This window comes from Heterobasidion irregulare (genome assembly GCF_000320585.1).
Source record: "Heterobasidion irregulare TC 32-1 unplaced genomic scaffold scaffold_02, whole genome shotgun sequence".
In the NCBI taxonomy this organism is placed as follows: Eukaryota; Fungi; Basidiomycota; class Agaricomycetes; order Russulales; family Bondarzewiaceae; genus Heterobasidion; species Heterobasidion irregulare.
The window spans coordinates 1156364-1176153 of NW_009258198.1; the positions used below are offsets into that span (position 1 = coordinate 1156364).

At 56.8% G+C, this 19790-nt stretch overlaps 7 protein-coding genes across 7 annotated transcripts; 4 read left to right on the forward strand and 3 right to left on the reverse strand.

Annotated features, from left to right (window-relative positions):
• Positions 1–48: 48 nt before the first annotated feature.
• On the forward strand, positions 49–3038 carry HETIRDRAFT_311168 (uncharacterized protein; the record flags this gene model as incomplete). Its single annotated transcript, XM_009544024.1, has 8 exons — positions 49–266; positions 594–705; positions 811–1102; positions 1159–1467; positions 1569–1914; positions 2011–2205; positions 2314–2477; positions 3004–3038. 8 exons carry the CDS (start codon positions 49–51, stop codon positions 3036–3038), a joined length of 1671 nt encoding a protein of 556 aa, XP_009542319.1.
• Positions 3039–4360: 1322 nt separating this feature from the next.
• Positions 4361–7675, reverse strand: HETIRDRAFT_379392 (uncharacterized protein). The gene is made up of 9 exons (XM_009544025.1): positions 7571–7675; positions 7490–7509; positions 7289–7433; positions 7093–7226; positions 5748–7035; positions 5404–5697; positions 5058–5348; positions 4669–4983; positions 4361–4607 (listed from the first exon to the last, which is right to left on the reverse strand). The coding sequence occupies exons 1-9, from the start codon at positions 7591–7593 to the stop codon at positions 4580–4582; spliced, it is 2538 nt and encodes an 845-aa protein (XP_009542320.1). The 5' UTR covers positions 7594–7675; the 3' UTR covers positions 4361–4579.
• A 1647-nt stretch (positions 7676–9322) lies between these two features.
• Positions 9323–9613, reverse strand: HETIRDRAFT_414473 (uncharacterized protein; the record flags this gene model as incomplete). Its single annotated transcript, XM_009544026.1, has 1 exon — positions 9323–9613. The coding sequence occupies one exon, from the start codon at positions 9611–9613 to the stop codon at positions 9323–9325; it is 291 nt and encodes a 96-aa protein (XP_009542321.1).
• Positions 9442–10114, forward strand: HETIRDRAFT_141440 (uncharacterized protein). Its single transcript, XM_009544027.1, has 2 exons — positions 9442–9614; positions 9683–10114. Exon 2 carries the CDS (start codon positions 9689–9691, stop codon positions 9902–9904), a length of 216 nt encoding a protein of 71 aa, XP_009542322.1. The 5' UTR covers positions 9442–9614; positions 9683–9688; the 3' UTR covers positions 9905–10114.
• A 109-nt stretch (positions 10115–10223) lies between these two features.
• On the forward strand, positions 10224–11401 carry HETIRDRAFT_407495 (uncharacterized protein). The gene is made up of 5 exons (XM_009544028.1): positions 10224–10403; positions 10495–10705; positions 10770–10824; positions 10901–10964; positions 11068–11401. The coding sequence occupies exons 1-5, from the start codon at positions 10233–10235 to the stop codon at positions 11290–11292; spliced, it is 726 nt and encodes a 241-aa protein (XP_009542323.1). The 5' UTR covers positions 10224–10232; the 3' UTR covers positions 11293–11401.
• A 227-nt stretch (positions 11402–11628) lies between these two features.
• On the forward strand, positions 11629–13269 carry HETIRDRAFT_457338 (uncharacterized protein). The gene is made up of 8 exons (XM_009544029.1): positions 11629–11836; positions 11970–12036; positions 12106–12126; positions 12184–12330; positions 12388–12400; positions 12459–12887; positions 12940–13172; positions 13251–13269. Exons 1-7 carry the CDS (start codon positions 11691–11693, stop codon positions 13125–13127), a joined length of 1011 nt encoding a protein of 336 aa, XP_009542324.1. The 5' UTR covers positions 11629–11690; the 3' UTR covers positions 13128–13172; positions 13251–13269.
• Positions 13270–14503: 1234 nt separating this feature from the next.
• On the reverse strand, positions 14504–19764 carry HETIRDRAFT_448557 (uncharacterized protein; the record flags this gene model as incomplete). Its single annotated transcript, XM_009544030.1, has 6 exons — positions 14504–14692; positions 14744–14954; positions 15013–15171; positions 15229–17144; positions 17273–18868; positions 18940–19764. 6 exons carry the CDS (start codon positions 19762–19764, stop codon positions 14504–14506), a joined length of 4896 nt encoding a protein of 1631 aa, XP_009542325.1.
• Between the last annotated feature and the right edge of the window lie 26 nt (positions 19765–19790).

Sequence of the window (19790 nt, forward strand, 5' to 3'; positions counted from 1 at the left end):
CCAAGACTCGCCTCCGTCTGCCGTCTGCCGTCCGCCGCTGCCTCCAAGATGCCCGCCTTCGACCCCGTCCGCGACGCCGTCCTCAACTCCCCGCTCTCCCCGTCCCCCATCCTCCCTCCCCGCGCACACCCAGCACACACAGACAGCGTCCCCGTCCACCGTCGCGCCACCGACCTCAGCGTTCTCCTCAACACCGCCGCCCCACACCCACCGCCGCCGCCGCCGCCGCTGCCCTCCTCCGCCACCTACCTCCCGCCCCGCTCCTCGTCCCTCGCCCATCTCCTCCTCCCCGCCGCCCCCACCCCCCGCGCAAACGACGACAACGACGACGACGACGACGACAAGCTCGCGCGCGCACCCCCGCTCCTCCGCCATCGCGCCGGCAGCATCGCCTCCATCGTCTCCCCACCCTCCCCGCCCGACGACGGCCCCGACCACCCCTCGCCCTTCGCCTACTCCCACCGCGCCCCCGCCGCTCCCCAGGCACACCCGCAGCCGCAGCCCCCGCCGTCCCCCGACGCCCTCTTCACCCCCATCACGGACCGCAGCTTTTTCCCACCCCCGCCCCCCTCGCCCTACAGCACCTCTGCCAGCGCACACTCCCTCTCCCGTCCCTCCACCTCCGACGACACACCCCACCGCACCCCGCTCTCGCCCCACATGCCCCCTCCTCCCCGCCCCGCACCCTCCCAAGCACCCACCCCCGTACCAGCACCAGCACCTGCGCCTGCGCCTGCGCCTGCGCCTGCACCTGCGCCCGCACCCGCACCCGCACCCGCACCCTCCCCGCCCCAACCCCTCCCATACGAGCCCCACCGCCGCACCCCCGCCGGCTCCGTCCTCGTCCCCCTCACCCACGACGAGATCGACATGTACCGCTCCTACGTCGGCGCCGGCACCCGCCGCCTCGCCAAGCGCAAGCGCGCGGCCCCCGGCTCCGAAAACAGCCCCGCCCCCGGCTCCGGCCCCGGCCGCGCTGCGGACGCCCCGCAGCACCACCCCCACCCAGACGCGGACGGCACCGACGCCCTCGACGCCGACCCCGCCGCCGACGCGCCCCGCGCGAAGCGCTCGCGGGACGTCGCCCTCGTCGCCGACCACTGTGCGTGTCCCCCCCTCTCCCTCGTCCGTCCCGCGTTACTTATCCCGGCGTGACAGACAACGCCCGCCCCGAGGTCGGCGTGCAGCAGCGCCGCGAGTCGCCCATCATCGGGCTGCGCAAGTTCAACAACTGGGTAAAGTCCGTCCTCATCACGCGCTTTGCCCACCCCGCCCTGCACGCCCCCGCCCCCGCGCCGGGCGCCACGAGCGCGGGTGCGGGCGGGAACGGCGGCGGCGGCGGCGGCGGTGGCGGGACATTCGCGTTCGGCGGGCGTGCGAACGCAAAGGTGCTCGATATGGGCTGCGGCAAGGGCGGCGACTTGTCCAAGTGGAGCAAGGCGCGCGTCAAGGAGTACGTCGGCGTCGGTGCGTGCCGTCCTGTCCCCCCTTCTTTCTCCTCCTCCTCTTCCTCCTTTCCCTCTCCCTCTTCCGCTTTGAAGGCAGCTCTCATCGCGCATCCTCTGCAGACATCGCCGCCGTCTCCGTCGACCAAGCCCGCGCGCGCTACGAGTCCATGACCTCCCGCCCCTCGCGCGGGCCCCGCGGCAGCCACGGGAACGCCAGCGCCAGCGCCAGCGCCAACGGGGGCTTCGCCGCGTTCTTCGCCGCGTGCGACTGCTTCGCGGACGCGCTGACGCGCGCGGTGCCGCCGGAGCGGCTCTCGACGCCGTTCGACGCGGTGTCGCTGCAGTTCTGCATGCACTACGCGTTCGAGAGCCGCGAGAAGGCGCGGCGGATGCTCGATAATGCCGCGCGGTGGTTGAGGCCTGGGGGCGTGTTCGTGGGGACGATACCGAACGCGGAGCAGCTGCTGTGAGTCGCGCGCGTGCGTTCTGGCTTTTTATTTCGTCGCCTTGCTGATCGTGCGATGTTGGTGGTGGTGGTGTCGGTGGTGGATGGCGGCCGCAGGGCGAGGCTGGACGCGCTGCCGCCCGGCGCGCCGCCGAGCTTTGGGAACGACGTGTACAGGATCCGGTTCGAGGACGGCGAGCGCGCGCGGGACAAGGCGGCGCGGCCCGTGTTCGGGCACAAGTACTGGTTCTTCCTGCGCGACGCCGTCGAGGACGTGCCCGAGTACATCGTGCACTGGGAGCCGTTCGTCGAGTGCGTCTCTCGCTCGTATCTATCCTTATTTTTTTTTTTTACTGATCTTCGTCCTTTCGTGCGTTTCGTGCGTCGAACGCTGGGCTGGCGGTTTCGGCGGGCGTGCAGGCTCGCGGCGGAGTACGGGCTGCATCCGGTGTATAAGAAGGAGTTCCATGAGGTGTTTGAGGAGCATCAGGGGCACGCGGAGTTTGGGCCGTTGTTGGAGCGCATGAAGGTCGTCGATAAGGACGGCGAGAGCCAGATGGATGAGGACCAGTGGGAGGCGGCCAGTGCGTGTCTTTTTTCGTCTCCTGTTGCTTCCCCTTCTGTTTTTTTTGTCCCTTGGTTCGTTCGCTCGTTCGTTCGTGCGTTCGCGCGTTCGTGTGTTCGTGTGTTCGTGTGTTCGTCCGTTCGTGCTTTCGTTCGTTCGTTTGTCCGCTTGCTTGCTTGCTTGCTTGTTCGTTCGTTCGTCCGGAATCCATATCCCTGTTCCCTTCATCCACCTAGTCACTTTATTACGTTCTTCTGTCATTCCCTTCCCTTCCCTTTTCTCCTTTTGTTCGCCGTATCCTTGTTCCTTACCTTTCAACCTTTCCTTTCGATCCCTCGCACGTTCGTTCGTTCTCCGTACTATTTTTTCTTCATTCCTCCCCCATCCGTCCACTCATTTCCATTCGTTCTCCGTATTCCTGTTCCTTCCTCTGCTCATCTTTCACCCTCCATCCATTCAATCTCTTCCATCTGCCCTTTCCTTCTTTCTTCTTGGCGCTCCCGTCTCCCGGATCAGCGTCGTTGAACTAGGAACATCCCCCACAGATATCTACATCGCGTTCGCGTTGGAGAAGCGCTGAGACCCGCGCACGCGCCGAGTTCGAAACGCACCAAAATAGCCGCCGGCCAGACGCCGACCCTCGAAGCACATGCCCCGAACCGCCGTCGCGCCAGCCACTCGCCAGCCCCTCTGCGCCCTGCTCGATCGGTCCAACACGACGCGATCGGACTCGCCTCGCCTCGCCTCGCCTAGTCTCAACTCAGCCCTGCTCACTCTCACCCTCGCCCTCACTCTCACTCTCACCCTCACCCTCACTCTCACTCGCTCACTCTCACTCACTCACTCTCACTCTTTTACTCTTTCTTTCTCTCCCCCTCTCCCCTCTCACGCTCGCCTCGCCCGTAAATTAACTTTCCCGCGCCGTCATATCCACATCCAGCCCCGTGCCCCCGCCCCCGCCTCGCCCTCACCCTTCTCCCGCCGTGCGCTGGCGCCCCCCGCCCCACATTCCCCGGCCCCACCCCGCCCCACATTCCCCGGCCCCACCCAGTCCCCAGTCCCCAGCCCCCCATCTCGCGCTTCTTGACCAACCCAGCGCTCGTCCCCGCCGACGCAGCCCGACGCAGCCCCGCCCAAACATGTACTGTACTCGTGCACCGCTTTGTATCGTATGCCCCGCGCGCGCACGCGCGCGCGACGCCCCCCGTGTATATATGCGTCCGCCCGTTAGATGACATCTGTACCCGCTATTTTAGTATGCAGATAACTCACGACGAAGGACGAAGGCGCCGAGCGTCGGATCCGCTGACATCTCGCGGCAACACCGTATTTCTCAAATATAAGATAAAAACGATCAGGCATCTGTGTCCCACGGAGTGCGAGGCGAGATATATTCCTAGGGCGGCCATGGGGGCCCAAGACAGTCGTAGTAATGTAATGTACTTGCGACCCAGCGGCTGCGTCTGTCCTTCCTCGCCACGCCAAATGGTACGGATGCCCTGCCGTGGTACTTGGTACGATGTGGAACACAAGAGGTGCCAAGCAGTACTACTGTGACGATTCCTTTCTTTGAATCAACGCATTTATGTCCCGCGCGGCATAAGGCCAGGGGCGGCTATAGAAAACTGTAGGGGTAGGCACCGTATGTACTCGTACGTAGCAATTAAAGGGTTTATTCAAGACCCTAATTATCAGCCCTGCTAGAGCGGGCAACGGCTTGAAGAAGGAAGGAACTGTGACGAGTCATCACGTCGCCAAAGACCCGTCACATCACAACTTAGAAACGACGAGAGCGCCAACTTGACGCGTGACGCCCCCCCCTCGCCATTGCAAATCTATCTACGGACGGCAGTCCCGGCAGCGCCGCCACACGACAACAGACGACGACGGATGTCGTAGACAGGACCGTGAATGTAGCGTTAGATATAGGTCGGGATACGGTCCGATCCGTGGACTATGGAGAAGTGCTACTGTTACAGCGGCGGGGTGGGCATAATCAACAACGTAGTGACAATACGGAAGATTGTATGGGAGAATGGTAGGTGGAGACATAAACACAGTCATAAAAAAAATGGAGAGAATGGAAACGTAGAAGAGGAAGGCTGACAAGGGAAGAGTAGTCTACTCCTGGCCAAACCCAACGGTCTCCCTGTGACACAAACGAAAACCATCAGTTCACCGCTTAGATAGGGCTACGCAGAATGACTCACTCTACGGCCAACGTCAGCTTGTGCTCCAAGCTCGCGTAGTCCTTGTACGGCGGCAGATCGATCCGGTTGAAGCACGTGTGGCTCTTGGGCAGCTGAGAGGGGTCGCCCGCTTTCTCGATCGTGAAGCGGCGCGGGCCGTCGGAGCCCTGGAGGTCCTTGAACCCGTTGACGGGAATGCGAGACGTGCCCGTCGCGAACTGCAGCAGACGTGACTTCCGCTCGGGTGGCCACGAGCGCACGCATTTCCAGAACCACTGGATCACCTCGTCGTTCACCTCGTACCCGCGGTAATCCGTAAACTTGGTCCAGTCGTCACTACGTCATTTCAGACTCGAGTGAGCACAAGTGGACAGCACATGAATACGGTTGAAAGAAGGATAGGCACGTACACATCGATCTCGGACATGCCGCCGATGAGAAGCTCGAGTTCGCGCTCATCGAACACATTCACCAGATCCTGCGGGATCAACTCGCTGAAGCCGGACATGAACGCGTCAAACTGCTCCTTCACGCGCTTGGAAATACGGTACTCGACGACGTGCTCGACGTATTCCTTCTTGTTATCCTGTGTCACGGGAACGTCCCCACCGCCCGGCTTCAGCTCGATCGTGACCATCTCGCCGAACCGCTCCTCAGTCGTCGTAAACGTCTCATCGATGATGTCGGTGATGTCATTGTCCCTGGAACATGTCATCATCAGTATTTGTGGCCCTGGAGAAAACGAATGCCCCGTACAGCATCCAAGTCAGACCACGGTGAAGCTCTGCATCTACGCTCTCAAGGTCCGCAAGCGTGACCTTCTTCTTCAGAATCATCTTGTAGAAACTGACGATGAAGTACGCATCGAGGAAGCGACGATGGAAGATACCCAATCCCAAGCATCTCCCAATAAACTTGAAATAGTTCAGATGCTCGGGGTTGACGCCTGACGCTGGGTTGATCTGGAGGGTGTAGTTGTCATGTGCCGAATACTCGAAGAGACAGTAGAACGGGTTGAACATCTCATGGGAAAGAAGGAAGAAAAATTCTCTGTAAAAGATATGAGAAGCCGCGCCGTCCACACATACTGGATCACATACCGAGAAAGACCTCCATAATCAAGACCATCCTCGCCGTCAAACTTGATCATAAGCCTCTTCTTCAAATCATTCGGCGTTTGCCTCATGATTTCCGCGTAACTGTCCTCGAAGATGTGGTTACGGCGGACCTTGATCTGGCAATTACCTGGCTGTGCGCGCATTGCCGGCTGACTTCTGAAGTAGATGAGCTTCCGGCGGAAGTCGCGCTTGTACTGGGGAACGTTCGCATCGAGCGAAGATGGCAAGCGGGGATCGTCCCATGTCGTCGTCTTCGTGTTGTGATCGACGAAGTAGACACGAGCAGTTGACGTAAGACGCATCTCCCATCCTGATGGCAAGGGACCTAGCTGTGAGATCGTCTGTGGCTGCAAGGCAGTGTTCTGGCCGTTTGGCCCCATCACACGGATGATGGTCTGCCGACGGGGATCCACCCATGTGGTCGTGCGCGTATTGTGGTCGACAAAGTACGGCCGGCCCTCAGGCGTATATCTTTCCTCCCACCCAGCCGGCAGGTTACCACTTCCTGGCGTCGTAGCATTCGTACTGGCTGCGACGGCCGCGGCCGCGGCGTTTGGAGGAGGTGCTGTCGTGGATGTATTCCGCCCAACGGTCGCTCCACTGTTGGCCTCCAACAGATCATCGGCAAGAATACGGCGGTTATTGTGGTCGCGGGCAGCATTCGTTTCGCCCTCCTGAGTATGGGTGTTTGCGGATTGGCTGTTCGACGGCCTATTCCAGGTAGTAGTGCGGGTGTTGTGGTCGACGTAGTACGTCCGACCGAGAGGATCTATTCGTCGTTCCCACCCAGGCGGCAAGGGGCCGTATTGATCCTCATTGGGGTTGAAATTATGCTGGGCCTGGCTGTTTGCGACAACCGTCTGACCAGGGGATACAACGCCTGGTGCTGTAGGCCGCATTCCTGGCTGAGCAGCGCTTGAAGGCGGCGGTGGACCTCCGGAACTGACTGGGCGGGTCGCGGTGTTCTGCAGGGGATGCTCGGGTTCCTGTGATAGAACGGGCGTTGGCATTGAGATCACGGGCTCTTGATTGGTGGCGTGAGAACTTGGAGTGCGTGATAGCGCGCCTGACCCGCCAGCTGCTGCGTTATTGACTGATAGTGAGGACTCGTTCATGGAAAGGCCAGCAATGCCAGCGGAGAGTGAGCCAGCAGCCCCCGGACTGCGAGGGTTGGTGGCGGGTTGGCTCAGGTTCGTAGATAGGTAAATGATGAGTTTGCCGTGAACGACCAGATTATCGTTCGACTTCTTGAGGTCCAGCTGGAGCATTTCTGATAATTATGTAGATATTAGAGGTTCTGATCGAATGATAGATAAAGGGGCCGTACCATGTCCACCAAGTTCCAAGTCCAACACATCGCTGACTCGTACATTAACAACGCCCAAGAACCCCTGGTCCCGGCGCTTGAACTTGCGTTGATCGAAGATTTGGACGGCAACGACAGACGACTCCTTGACCATACTGCATTCATGGTAGGCGCTTATAAATACACAAACAATAGAGAATGAACTGGCTGCACTGACATATCAAAACTTTCGTTCCAGTAGGGATTCAACGTCTTCTTGATGACACTAGTCGTGTGTGTTTGCTCAGCATCGACAGTGATTACAGCGAAGGGGTCAGGAAGGCGGAAGACATCGCGTTTGGACAAGCCATCGGCAGCGACGACTGAATGGGAGACTGAGCCAGATACCCGAAGAGGTGTGATGCCTAAAGGTACACACCTGTAATCCTGATCTTTTTCCTACAAAGGATCGTGATCTCGTCAGACAATACCTGACAAATTCAGGGGGATGTGGACTCACAATTCCCCTTGAGCAGAAGACATTGAAGGTGCCGAGGCTGTTGCCAGAACTGTGACAGCAACAGAGACTATGAGATGAAGCAAGGAAATGAAACGAAGGTTGTGTATCCGGACGCTCTGGACGATGTTGTCGTTGGTGATGGAAGGTGGATTGACTATCCAGCGCTTCAAACTTCCACTCAGCCCGTGCCCGTGCCCGATCCTGCCATTTTAGGTAGTTTTCGCCGACAGCGAAGGCTGTCCTCCTCCGGTCCGGGACTGCTGAAGCGCTGCCAGTCCATGTCCAGACCGCAGCAAAGAATAAGTATCTCCCAGCTTCATCATTGAATATATTACAGTCTGTAATGGCAACATTAGATGTCGCTGATTTTCTTTTCCTGCTCAAACTACCGACGCCTTCACACTACCTTCCCATGTTTTTTTCTTGCCAACCATCAAAAGGTTCGACGACTCAGTAAGTTATGGTCATCGGCGGCCACGCCTAACCCTGACAACCGTGGTCCTAATCATTATATCTCATGCTTGAATACATTGACATTGAGTTCTCTTGACAGCAACCGACGCTATAAACTACCTCCTACATCCGGACTATATGTGACTCTAACCACATGGGCCATAGGGTCTAGTGTCCGACTGCTTAGATTGGACGCATAACACGCTGTGTTGTCTGCATCACAGGCTTTACAGTGTCCCGGCACGCGCTAGCACCATGGACGTCTGCGGACATATATCGGCTGCTCATGATTCTGGGACGTGGACTTATGGCCCCATCAGAAGGATCCCTTTGTTCGGTGTGTATACGACAAGTATAGGTGTGAGAGCTGATAGAAGTCTTTCCGAAGCACAGATACGACTTGAATTATATCCTAACTTGTCTGCAATGCGTCATGCCAGGTTATATCGTGCACCTGGAACACCGACGAAGATGCGAGATCAGAGTGGCAGCGATGGCAGATGTCCTGGTAAGACCGTTCTTCCTTCTTGCCCGATCGCAGTCGAGTTCGTATAAAATGCTTCCTGTGTGATGACGTCGTTCGTATTCACGATAATCGACAACTTAATCCACAGGTTACTGCGTTTAGATGTGCATCTTCATAATTTGCAGTGTCCGCGCTTTGCTGGACGAGTCTACCCAGTCAAGTCCTGCAGCAGATAGGCCAAACATTTCGGACCAGACATGATGCTATCATGTAAGGTATGTGCCGATATTTCCATGTCTCTGTGCGATATCGCACCTTTACGTGTCAGCGCTTCACCGTCTTCAATTTTCACTCCAAATCCGCCTTAAGGCTGCCCAAACACTGTTGGGCGTCAGGTGGCGTTGCCGTCGCGCTGTGTGCAAGACGCACTCCGGGTTTTGATGTGGAAGGACCATGTATTACGGCTACCGATGGGTCTTGTGAAGAAATTTGGTAAATCTAGCCAGCACACCTCGTCGCAGAAGCATTGTATGTACGCAAAACTTTATCCGCAACAAGCACACGCATTTCACGCCATGCCTCCGCAAACATGATCTTTACGTGCTCAATTACCACAGGCGTTAGGTTGATGAAGGCCGGAAGGGCATCTGATCCTTCATGGCCTAAACATGCTCTCCGTCCAAAGATATTTCATCGCCAATCAAGTTTTTCAGTTGACTCGTGTCGTAGCTTCTGTGCTTCGATAGGAGTTGAGGGCAACTTGAGACACCATGCTTCGTAAAATTACTCACACGTGATGGTTTTTGAGGCTTTTGATAGCTCTTGATGGGGCTTTAGACTGATCTACCTTGTGTTTCCACGAGACGGAGAGGGGCATTGAGAATGCATGTGACAATAGTTCCTCCCGCTTCCGTGAAGCAGGGATCTGTTATCAGGACTGTTCTGCCCACGCAAATCAACACCGGCTTTATATCGGGGCTCAGTGAGACCTTTATGAAGCTGGAAATTTCACCAGCATCGTCTCCCTCCATCGCGTTCTCCCTGACCTCCAAAGTCACTCCCATAACCACCAGCTGATCATGTCCCAACCAACGCTCTCGTCGTTTGACCCGTTCGCCGAGCATCCTTTCACGAATATGAAGAATCCTTCCCGTTACCCTCGCCAAAAGCCTGCCTCACATACTTCCACTCACCACGCAATGAGTTTATCATCCTCCCAACCCATCCAACTAGCCTCACCACAACCACATGCTACGATGTCGCCCATTCCAACTTCTCATTCCCCCACCGGGATCGTTCCGCCCCAGCAGTCGAAGGGCATCTTTGTCACGTACCAGCCAGACAGACGTCCTACACCAGACCTCGAGGACATCCTGTCGAAGAAGAAGGTGGCGCAGACGTGGGGTAGGACATGACGAGGTTACGGAGTGACTCAGTAATCCTCCTGTATAATGTTGCCTGCTATCGGTGCGGACGTTTTCGCTGCCGATCCACATATCATACTGACTTGGTGCTACAGGAATAATTCCACATTCACGATTTACCACTGTTTGCTATCACCGATACTGGTACGAGTCGAGAGTAGTGCATAATGGACGTTCTGTGGGAGTTTGTGGGGTCGTGTGGGGTCGTGTGCGGGGAAGCCGTGGGACTTGGAGAGACTTTGCACTGACTTTGCATGCCTCGTGATTGTTGATTACTGCGGAGTTCTAATACCGCTTCCTGATCTCACTGCTGCCCTCAATGGTCGATGGTCTTCCTGATATTCCGCCCTTGCTCCCAATTGACGCGCCGTACACACAAAACTACTGCGAGGAAAACATCTATCTTCTCGCTCAGCAATTCGAGCAGCAAACTCACGTGCGCGATGTTTGGGACATCTCCGTCGTATTCATCTCGAATCATACAAAATCGGTCAGCATTGAGCAATTCTCGTTAGATTATTCATCTTCAATCTTGCATCATGAGCTGCTAATTGTGTGCGGTACTGTTTCGTCAACGACAGGTCGCACTATGGATGCAGAAAGCCGCGACAAATCATGTCGTTGTATGGGACTATCATGTGATCTTAATCCTGCGCTGCAGAATCTCTGGCACGAGTGCAGGTTCGGCGGATCGCGAGTGCCAAGCCGACGGCGATCATATCAACACTACTATTGGCGGATCCTGGATCTATGACTTTGACTCCAAGCTGCCTATGCCATGTTCTTCAGGAGGTCTGTTTCTCTATTGTACGTTTGGCGGTGAACGTGCCTAATTTGTAACGACGATCTCGCATAGACTATCTCAGTGAAACTTTCGATCTAAGTGTAACGTTGCCCGAAAGCTACCATAGGTAAGAACGCTCCCTCTCATGATGACTCACGAAGTATCCACCATCCCTCGGCTTCGATGTCTCACTGTATGGGTAGTTTGTTCAAAGTCGTTCCTGCGTCCGAAGTCTTGGACTGGTTTGCTTCAGATCGGTCTCATATGGTATGTTATATCCTCGTCAGTCTCCCGACTTCTCGCGTTTTCCAAAAACTAAGCAGCACATCGCTAACCAAGTCTTCGGTGTACTCCTTGTGCCTCAATCTAGATTTCTCCCATTACTCACAATGATCAGCCGGTCAACCTTGCTCCAGAGACGGAGTCGTCTAGAGCAGAGTATCGTTCTCCCCCCCCTCCTTATCCTTTTCTTTGCGGTGCCAAGGCCAAGGAAAATGGCATAGGAAACAATCTGGCAGATTTTGTTCGCATGGATCTTCCTCAGGGGTTTGGAAGTGTTCTATCTTTGACGAAGTTTAAGAAATGGTGTTTTTGAACTCATTCTCTTCGACAGCTACACGTCTCCCTGCTCCATCTCAATCTTATCGCCCGATTCATCACATAAACGAGACTACTGTACATTGTTGTGCTTACTGGAAAGCCTGACTTGATCTGGCGCACACTGCGCGCAGACATTGGAGTTTTCCATGAGTATCCCGTGGAAAGACTGTAGAATAGGACACATTTTACCCGATGTCGCCATTCAACCTTTTCTAAGACGACGTTACATAATATTTTCTTGAAAAATCCATAACTGTCCTCCTTAATAGTGTGACATGAGCGTTACAAGTGTTGCCCGAGTGTGTCTAACGTGTCGATTCGTGCCTCCCGCTATATACCTACTGCCTCCCTTCCCCCTCTTCGAGGTTCAGATCATTCTTTTTCAGAATCTATATGACATCAGTACCACAACCAACGATCAATGGCTACTCAGGACTTAGCAATGGGGCCATGAACACGACCCAATCCTTCAGTTCACCGGAGCGCCATTTCACAGAAAACAATAGATCAGATACATCTCACTCAAATGGCTATTCCCAGTGAGTCATCTAAGGACAACATACTTCTTTCATGCTGCTTCAAAGAACCACATTTTTCGCACTCCACTTTCAAGGGAGTGAGGCTAAGTAGTCGGACTGATCGCGGCGACCTTTGTTTCACATCGTCTTCTAGGCCATCCCATGTCCCACATAACGAGGAAATAATAAACCATCTGTATCACTCGGGGTTCCAGACCGGTGTAAGTGTAGTTTAGGCTTTGCCAGAACGGCCCGTAGAACGAAGCTGATCACGGGTAGGGGCTGTGTAGAACTATGCAGACACTATTCTTGTAAGCTTTCATCGCCTTCCAGAGGGTGTCTGCCGCATGTGATGCGATTATCTACAGCATGTCCATCAAAATATCTATCGCCTCCATGCGATTATCCTATCTCGGTCCCCGTACCTTGTACATTTAATGTCCACATCGCCACAAGCAGTGGGTCAACGTGTGATATACGTTCATCTTGAGCAGGAGCCAGAAGTCACCCAAGAGGTTGGTCTCTTCATTTCAATTGACATCGTCATTTGACATACCGCCACGCTCCCACAGGGCTTTGCGATAGGTATCATGGTCTGATACTATTTCTTAATCTGGAAGGCTAATCCTGTTATTGTTTTTAGCACTCGGATACCTGTATTCTTCTGTATCGCTCAATCTGATCCACTCATCGAACGCGCGAGGAGTTCTTGCTGCAGGGTGTTTACTTGGTGGCATGGACGATCTTTGCCAATACGCCTATGAAGCTTGTCAGCGCTCTATCGGGCCAGATACGATCAACGAGTGGCTCAACTTCATCAACAGTAATCCGTCGGCGGAAGGAGCTGCCGCGCCCGAAATGCCGCCCTCTTTAGTCTTTGGATTATACGCCCAACGGTTAAGGAATGACATACTCACTTTCCTTGTTGTCACGCTTCCCGCGCTCTTGGACATTCCTTCAGGAGATGTCTCGCCCCAGCCAGAGAGGGGACGAAGCATGATGCTTCAAATTTTCTCCCATGTCCCCTTCGATTTATTCAAGGCGGCAATAGAGTCCCCTGCATTCCAAATCGGTCTGTGTCTAATTCCTCTCTCCGATACTTAGTAACTGATGCCGGACCGCAGGATCCGATCGTGCTCGTTTTCAATTTGCAAAGGACGCTATCGAGTTGAGAAAGCCGAGCGTCGCGCGCAATGGAGGATCGGAAGAGACAGTCGTTTTGGCGTTTGGTGGTGGGACTTCAGATGGTAGTGCAGTGCATGTCACTCGAAAATTGCGTAAGCGGCCTCTCTGGAAGGTCAGTTCTCCTTGAGGCCTCGAGGGCGTGTCATCGTTCCGGTGATCTTGTATTGCTACCGTGCGTGTTTGATGCCATAACAGCTTGCCCAAAGTTGATTGTACGTTATATGGCTGGCTGTCACATACGCTATCACAGGCAATCCATTAACCAGTACACTGGCGTGGTGAGAGTGCACTTGAATAAGTTCACGCACCAAACATATGTGTTCCACTTGGTAGCATGACTTCTCTACCTTGTCGGCAGATGGCGTGGATTCAGGCTTCGAGAAGCGCAAACCTGCTCTTCGAAGCTCACTTACAGTGGTAACCTCCTCTCTGGGAGTGCTTCCGATTGTGTGCGCGTGTGGGGCCAGAATATACGCTCCAGGGAAACCAGGCTCAGTTGGACCTTTATCAAAGGATCGGGTCTGGATGGCTGGATCCTATAAAACCGCTGGGATCTGTCGAACGATCGGCATCTCGACAGCCCTCTTTCCCCGCGTTAGCTATGGCAGCTCCTCAGCTATCCTTCAATGCTGTCTTTGTCAGTTTTTTTGGCCAGGCAGGGAATCCTCGACACTGCAAAATCATAGGGACCGAACCCTACCCCTTCGTCTCCCTAGAGATACGTACACCCATAGGGGCGCGTGAGATGCACACATCAGTGAGTACACTAAATCGCAGTTGGTCCGCGAGATGAGATCTGCTTATAACTGGGGCAACGATAGATTTCTGGACAAATCGGAAACGTCTCTCCCTCCGCCACCCTCGATTGGGTATCGGATGGGCATTTTGGCACCGCTCACATCCACGGGCAGTCTATATACATGGCAGACCTCGTCAACGTCACCGACCAGCCCAAGTAACGATTCACCCCATATGAGCGTGCTGCTATGCGTTCTCACGGGCATACTTCCAGCTCTCGAAGTTTCGATTTCGCAGGGCAAGACGGCGTGACGTACCAATATGTGTGGTCAAGAACCCAGCTGGGACTGTACATGGTCAGTGGATCGCCACCGCTCTTCATCCCTGGCCTCACGATGACTGACTCTTCTCGAAGCTGTATGTGTATTTGCATCCGCAGCTCGCCCCGTCTCACATCGCCACGTACCAACATGTCGAAGATCCTCAAGGTCGCACGTTCGGCAGTTTAAGTTACGGATTTGTTGACGACCACCTCTTCCTTCACGTCGTGATAGCGTTGATTCTCAACTTGTGGAAGGATCAAAACGGGTTCTGATTAGAATTTTTCGGCACGAAAGTGACATACATATCTTGAAACGAGTAGCCTGTATCCATATTGACGAAGCGAAAGCATGAAAGCAAAAAGTGACACAAAGCAGGTCGATGAAAAAAAGAGTCCAGAAATAAGTGCTACGTGAGCAGATAGAGCAACGGCCGAGCAATAGATTACGATGTCCCCATAGAGCCGAGCATATGCTCAAGTCGTTCCTCGACGGTCCAGTGGGCATCCGATTGAGAGTGCATGGAAGGGGCCGTGGTAGGCAGGGTCGGCACGATGTTGAACGATCCAGCCTCGATGCCGTGGGAGATGTTGTCGATGAGACGGCCGATTTGCGCGGAGGAGCTGAAGAACACCTGGCGATCGAGTGAGCACTGTGTTGCGCGAGAAAAGCGCACGATCGCTACCTTTGTTTCGGGCCGCCGGGGACCTTGTTGGGTCTTCCGTCGAGAGAGAAACGAGGAATTGCTATCCTTAGATGTTTTTCTCCCATGTTCTTTGAAAAACAGCTGAACCCCCTCGGAACTCGGTTCGCGGAAGGAATACTCCGAGACAAAACTCGCTCTGTTAGGGTAGAATGACTCAGCGTCGTCATCCCGTAACCCATTTACGATCGACCTAGTTGGAGTACCATCGATAAGACCCCCACCCATTCATATTGTAAATACGTCCTTACCATATGGTTTCGCCGTTGGCCAACTCCAGGACCTCTACGGCACGACCTGGTTCGATAATTGGCAATGCATCAGAGTTCAAACTCTGGTTCGTGCCGTCCACAACTTGCTCGCCGGATATAGTCACTGTCGGTTTGGCTTCACCCGTGTACATCTCGTAACTAGTGGAAAGAGAGGTCACGCTCTGGCCGAGAGTCATTTGGGTTAATGTGACTTACAGAGAATCATAAGCTGAATTAGATTTCTCTAATGGAAGGAGTGCAGGCTGAGAAACAGCCAGAGCGTTATCGCCCCGCGACAGAAAAGAAGCGGGCAACTGTGGAACGGGAGGGGAGGTGTCTGTGGAGAAACGCTGGCTGATTGGGGACTTTGGTGGCGGGGGGGTGGGAGCACGATCGTGAACGGAACGGGTGGAAAGAACGGATGCCGCGCTGGCCGAACGACGCCGGCGACTCGCGGAGTTCTTACGCATCAAAGCATTGAGGTCAAAGTTCGACTGCCGCGTCTCTGAAGGAAATATCAGCGTCCTTCGGAGTACCGCATTGGAGGCTGAGCGATCCGGTGCTGTTTCGTCCCTCCGGCCGCTTTGTTTCCGGAAGGACAGTTGCCTGATCGCCGGCTCGGGAGTTTGCCGCGAAGTCGACTGCTCCAAGCTGGGTCGACCCTCTGATATAGCCGGAGAGCGGGCACGGTCCAGGAGCGATGAGTCCAACCAAGCGCTCCTCTGGCTGGCTGCAGCGGATGCATGTCTCGAAGCATTGGCCGCCGTCGAACGCGATGACACCGATGTCGAGCGCGCCAAGAGGTCATTGAGGGCTTCTTGATCGAGGCCCAGATTCGAGGCCGCGTCGAAGAGCTGCTTCAGAGCAGCCTGGTCTGAAGGTGGCCTTCCGGTCTCGCCGACGGTCGAAGAAGCAGTCATGGCGGGATTAGATGACAAAGGCCCTGATTGTGATGCAGAAGACGGGGCCATTGCCTGGCCCAAGGACGGAAACATGCCATCGCTCGGGGCAGAAGGTTGAGCGTGATCGTGCATATCCTGAAGCTGGCCCACAGACGCTGACTGTGCCGCCGAGCTGAGCGGCACTTTTCGATGATCATGTTCGAAGGATGCTTCCATGGGGCGCGGCTTGCGGAAGCGGGCGATAAATCCCTTCAAGCCAGGTCCTGCAGACGCAGGAGGGCTGGGAACAGATACTTTGAACCGGCCCAGCTCAGTGGCACTGACGGCTGCGGGTGGACCGCCAGGCGGGATCAACGATACCGGATTGTAGCGAATGGTCTGAGCTGACGTGGGCGATAAGAGGTCCATCGGGAAAGGAGTGATTTCCTCACCGCCGAGGTGGACTGGCTTCGGCCGAAGGGTGCCTCTCAATTTCTTGATCCGTTGACCAAACTTCGAGCTGTTGTGGGCGTGGCCGGAGGCAGCTGACGGCGAGCGGAGGGGTATAGTGTCGACGCTTGTCGACGCCGAAACCAGACGCGGACTTGATATCTGATTCGGAGTGATCCGCTTGCGTTGTCCCGAGGAAGCAGTTTCACTCATTTTTGAGTTGGACGGGATCTTTCTCAGCTGTGCCATGGCCACTTCTGTCCTCCGCTGCACTTCCTTGGCCAGCTCAGAGTGGTCGGCATACCCAACAACTGGGCCATCTGAAGGTGGAGCGACCGTACTCGAGTCGGATGGGGGCACTTCGGAGGTCGAAGGAGGCGGCTCAAGAGAAGGGTCGGCTAGATTGGTCTGGTAGGTCACCGGAGACCCGCCGGCAGCCTTCGGCGTCTCCTGACTCGACGGAGACGGTAAACTGTCAGCCTCACCGTTCCTGGGAGTCTCAAGTGACTCCGCGCCACCATTCGGCCCCATCTCTCCAAATAACGCGTCAGCCAGAGCACGTCTACGACGGGTGGGGCTGGAGACCTCGGTGTCTGTGGGAGAATGCACGACGATCTCGGCGGTCTCACTCTTGGGGATACTGACGTGCACGTTGATCGGATGGACACGCGGCGATTCGATACTGTTCAGCACGGAATCCAGCAGGGCGTTGGCCTTTGAGACGCTGTCAGCAGGGGCGGCACGTGGGGCGGAAGCTGCGGACTGAGGCTGAATTTGTGATTGGATGGTAGGATCTGCGGTCTACAATAGGTTTAGATAGATGATATCACAGATAAATAGAGAGAGCGTGTGTCTGCAGCCACTGCCATAATCAGGCATATCGACAGGGTCACAGTTCCACTCCCAAAAAAAAACATGAGAAGGCTTACCCTGCTATCGCGACCATTGTTGGAATAGTTCGATTGGGACGTCGAAGGCCTCCGTCTCCGCACAGAATTGTTCCTATCCCGATTGTCCGGTGCATCCGCCTTCACCTTGGCCGCAAATACCAGCCGATCCTGGACCGCTGCGAAATCGGCCTTGGTGAGACCTGCGTAGTGCTGGATTATCTCCTCGGGATCTATACCATCCTGGCCATCTGCTCCCTCCACCTCTGCCGTCGAGCTGGATTTGTCCGTCGCAGAGAGATCGTGCCACGCTGGCTGTTCCGGATCGAGGGCATTGAACAGCGCGACCGTGCGATCCTGCTTCTGATCCCCCTCCCAAGAGTGGTAGCTGGAGCCCGCAGACTCCAACGAAGAACGCGACGAGTTCCCGATAGGGGACAGCAGCAGCGGCTGAGACTGGCTGAGAGAAAAGTGGGAGGACGAGTGGGCGTGCTTCGGTGGGCGATGGGGGCCTTTGGGCGTGATGCCGGGCGACATCTCCCCGTCGGAGAACGTCGGCGACACCGGCGACCGCGCGGCGAACTGGGTCGGCGTCGGCGAGCGCAGCACGCGGCTTGAGAACGATACCGGCGAGCCGAGGTCGACTCCTGACATCGCGGACGGCGGCCGGTTCACGGCCATGCCGAACGAGTCGCCGGCGGGACGCGTGCCGTCAATGAGCGGCGAGTCCGGCAGCGCGGGAGAGCGCAGGGAGCGTGACTGCGAAGCCAGTGACGTGGGCGACCGCGACCGCTCGATCCCCGCGTTCGGCACATCATGCGAATCGGTCGTGCTCATGGCGCTGCCGCTGCGCACGTGGCCCAATGACGAAGGTGCGAACGCAGACGCGGATGGAGACATAGATTGGCTGCCGCTCCGCGAGCGCGCCCGCGACGCGGGGCGCTCCTGCCACTCGTCGCTGAAGCTGACAGAGCTGCCGTTGCGGCTGTGGCCCGAGCCGCTGCCCGCGTCGTGCCGCGAGGACTTGTGCGGGCTGGCGGGCGCCTTCCACGTGACGTTCGACGGCGTGCTAGGGCGCGACGGGACCGAGACCGCCATCGGCTGATAAGCAGGGCCCGCCAGCGGCGATGCGGGACGGCGACGGCCAAGGATCGACGAGTCTACCGGGTCAAAATCAAGGTACGAGTCGTCGCCGCTGCGCGAGCCGTCTTCCCCGCTCGCCGTCCGCGCGCTGGCGCCGGCGACGAGGGGGGACGTCGCGCGGGGTGGCAAGCGCCCTCCCCCGCCGCCGGAGTCGCGTCTGAACAGGCCTGAGACGATGTTGAACGGTACGACCGGGGATGCGCGATCGCTCGCGCCGATGCCGGGTAGGCGGGGGGACGTCGCGCGCGGGGTGGTCGAATTCGATGGCGACTGGTCATCGGAGTCGAAGCCCATGTCGCGGGGGGTCATCGGCCTCGGCATGCCCGGAATATAGCCGGGGAGACGTGGCGTAGGGGACGTCGTGGCGGAGCGCGGGTACGGTGAAGGCGAGGAGCGCGTCGTATCGCTGTTCTGATGCTGGTCATAGGTGAGCGCAGTCCCCGTTGCATAGTGGCCAGCGACGGCCGTCGCGGTCGCGTCGTGTGTCTTGTTGTCCTAAAGGGGAATAAGGAAACATCACAAGGAAACATCAGATCTGCAAGGCGTTTGTTTGCAGGCGCACGTACCGCCTCGCCCGAAAACTCTCCGTTCCGACTGTGCCTATCACTGTACGAAACGGGCGAGCGAGGCATCAATACGCGATCGCCATCCGTGTCCACCTCGGCCTCCTCCTCGATCTCGCGAATGACCTCCTCGAGCGCCAACGACGCGCGGCGCATGTGGTCCCGCGGCAGCGCCTTGGCGAGCCTGTTCTCCAACAGCGCGGGGCCTTCGGGGAGCGCACGGGGGGTCGACATGACCGGCGTACGGTCGTTGCCGGAGAGGTCCGAGCTGAGCACACTGTCCTCTGGCGAGGACGGCCTGTCGCCGCGCCTGTGCCTGCTGCTGCTGGCGGTAGAGGAGACGGAGACGGAGGAGAGCGCCCTGCGGCCGCTGGCCCCCCTCGGCGGCTGCTGCGTCGCGCTGCGCATGTAGCTGTAGTCCCTGAACTTGCCGGATCCGAATAAATTATTGCTATACCGCTTGCCCACGGGGGACGAGGTGAGACTTGACTGGGCGGACGCGGAGGTGTTCGTCGAGCGCAGCGACTCGCGGCCGGCGTGGTAGCCCGAGTCGTCGGCCGTGGAGGCATTCGAGCTCGTCGTCGACGCCTTGGCGCGGAGGCGGCCGAGGGTTTCGAGGATCATTTCTTCTTCCTCTTCCGAGACCTGGTTCTCTGCGCCGCGTGCGCGCTGCTCTGCGAACCTGTTGCGGAGGTCCTCAATGGAGACGGCCTCGCCGGTGGAGGAGCGCAGGAGGGTGAAGCGGCGCGTGAGGCTATCAGGGAGCGCACAGAGGGTTCTGATGTTAGCGGACGGATCGTGGGACTGGCGCGCGCCTCCTCCACCCATTGGGCGGGCGGAAACGGCGGTTGTGC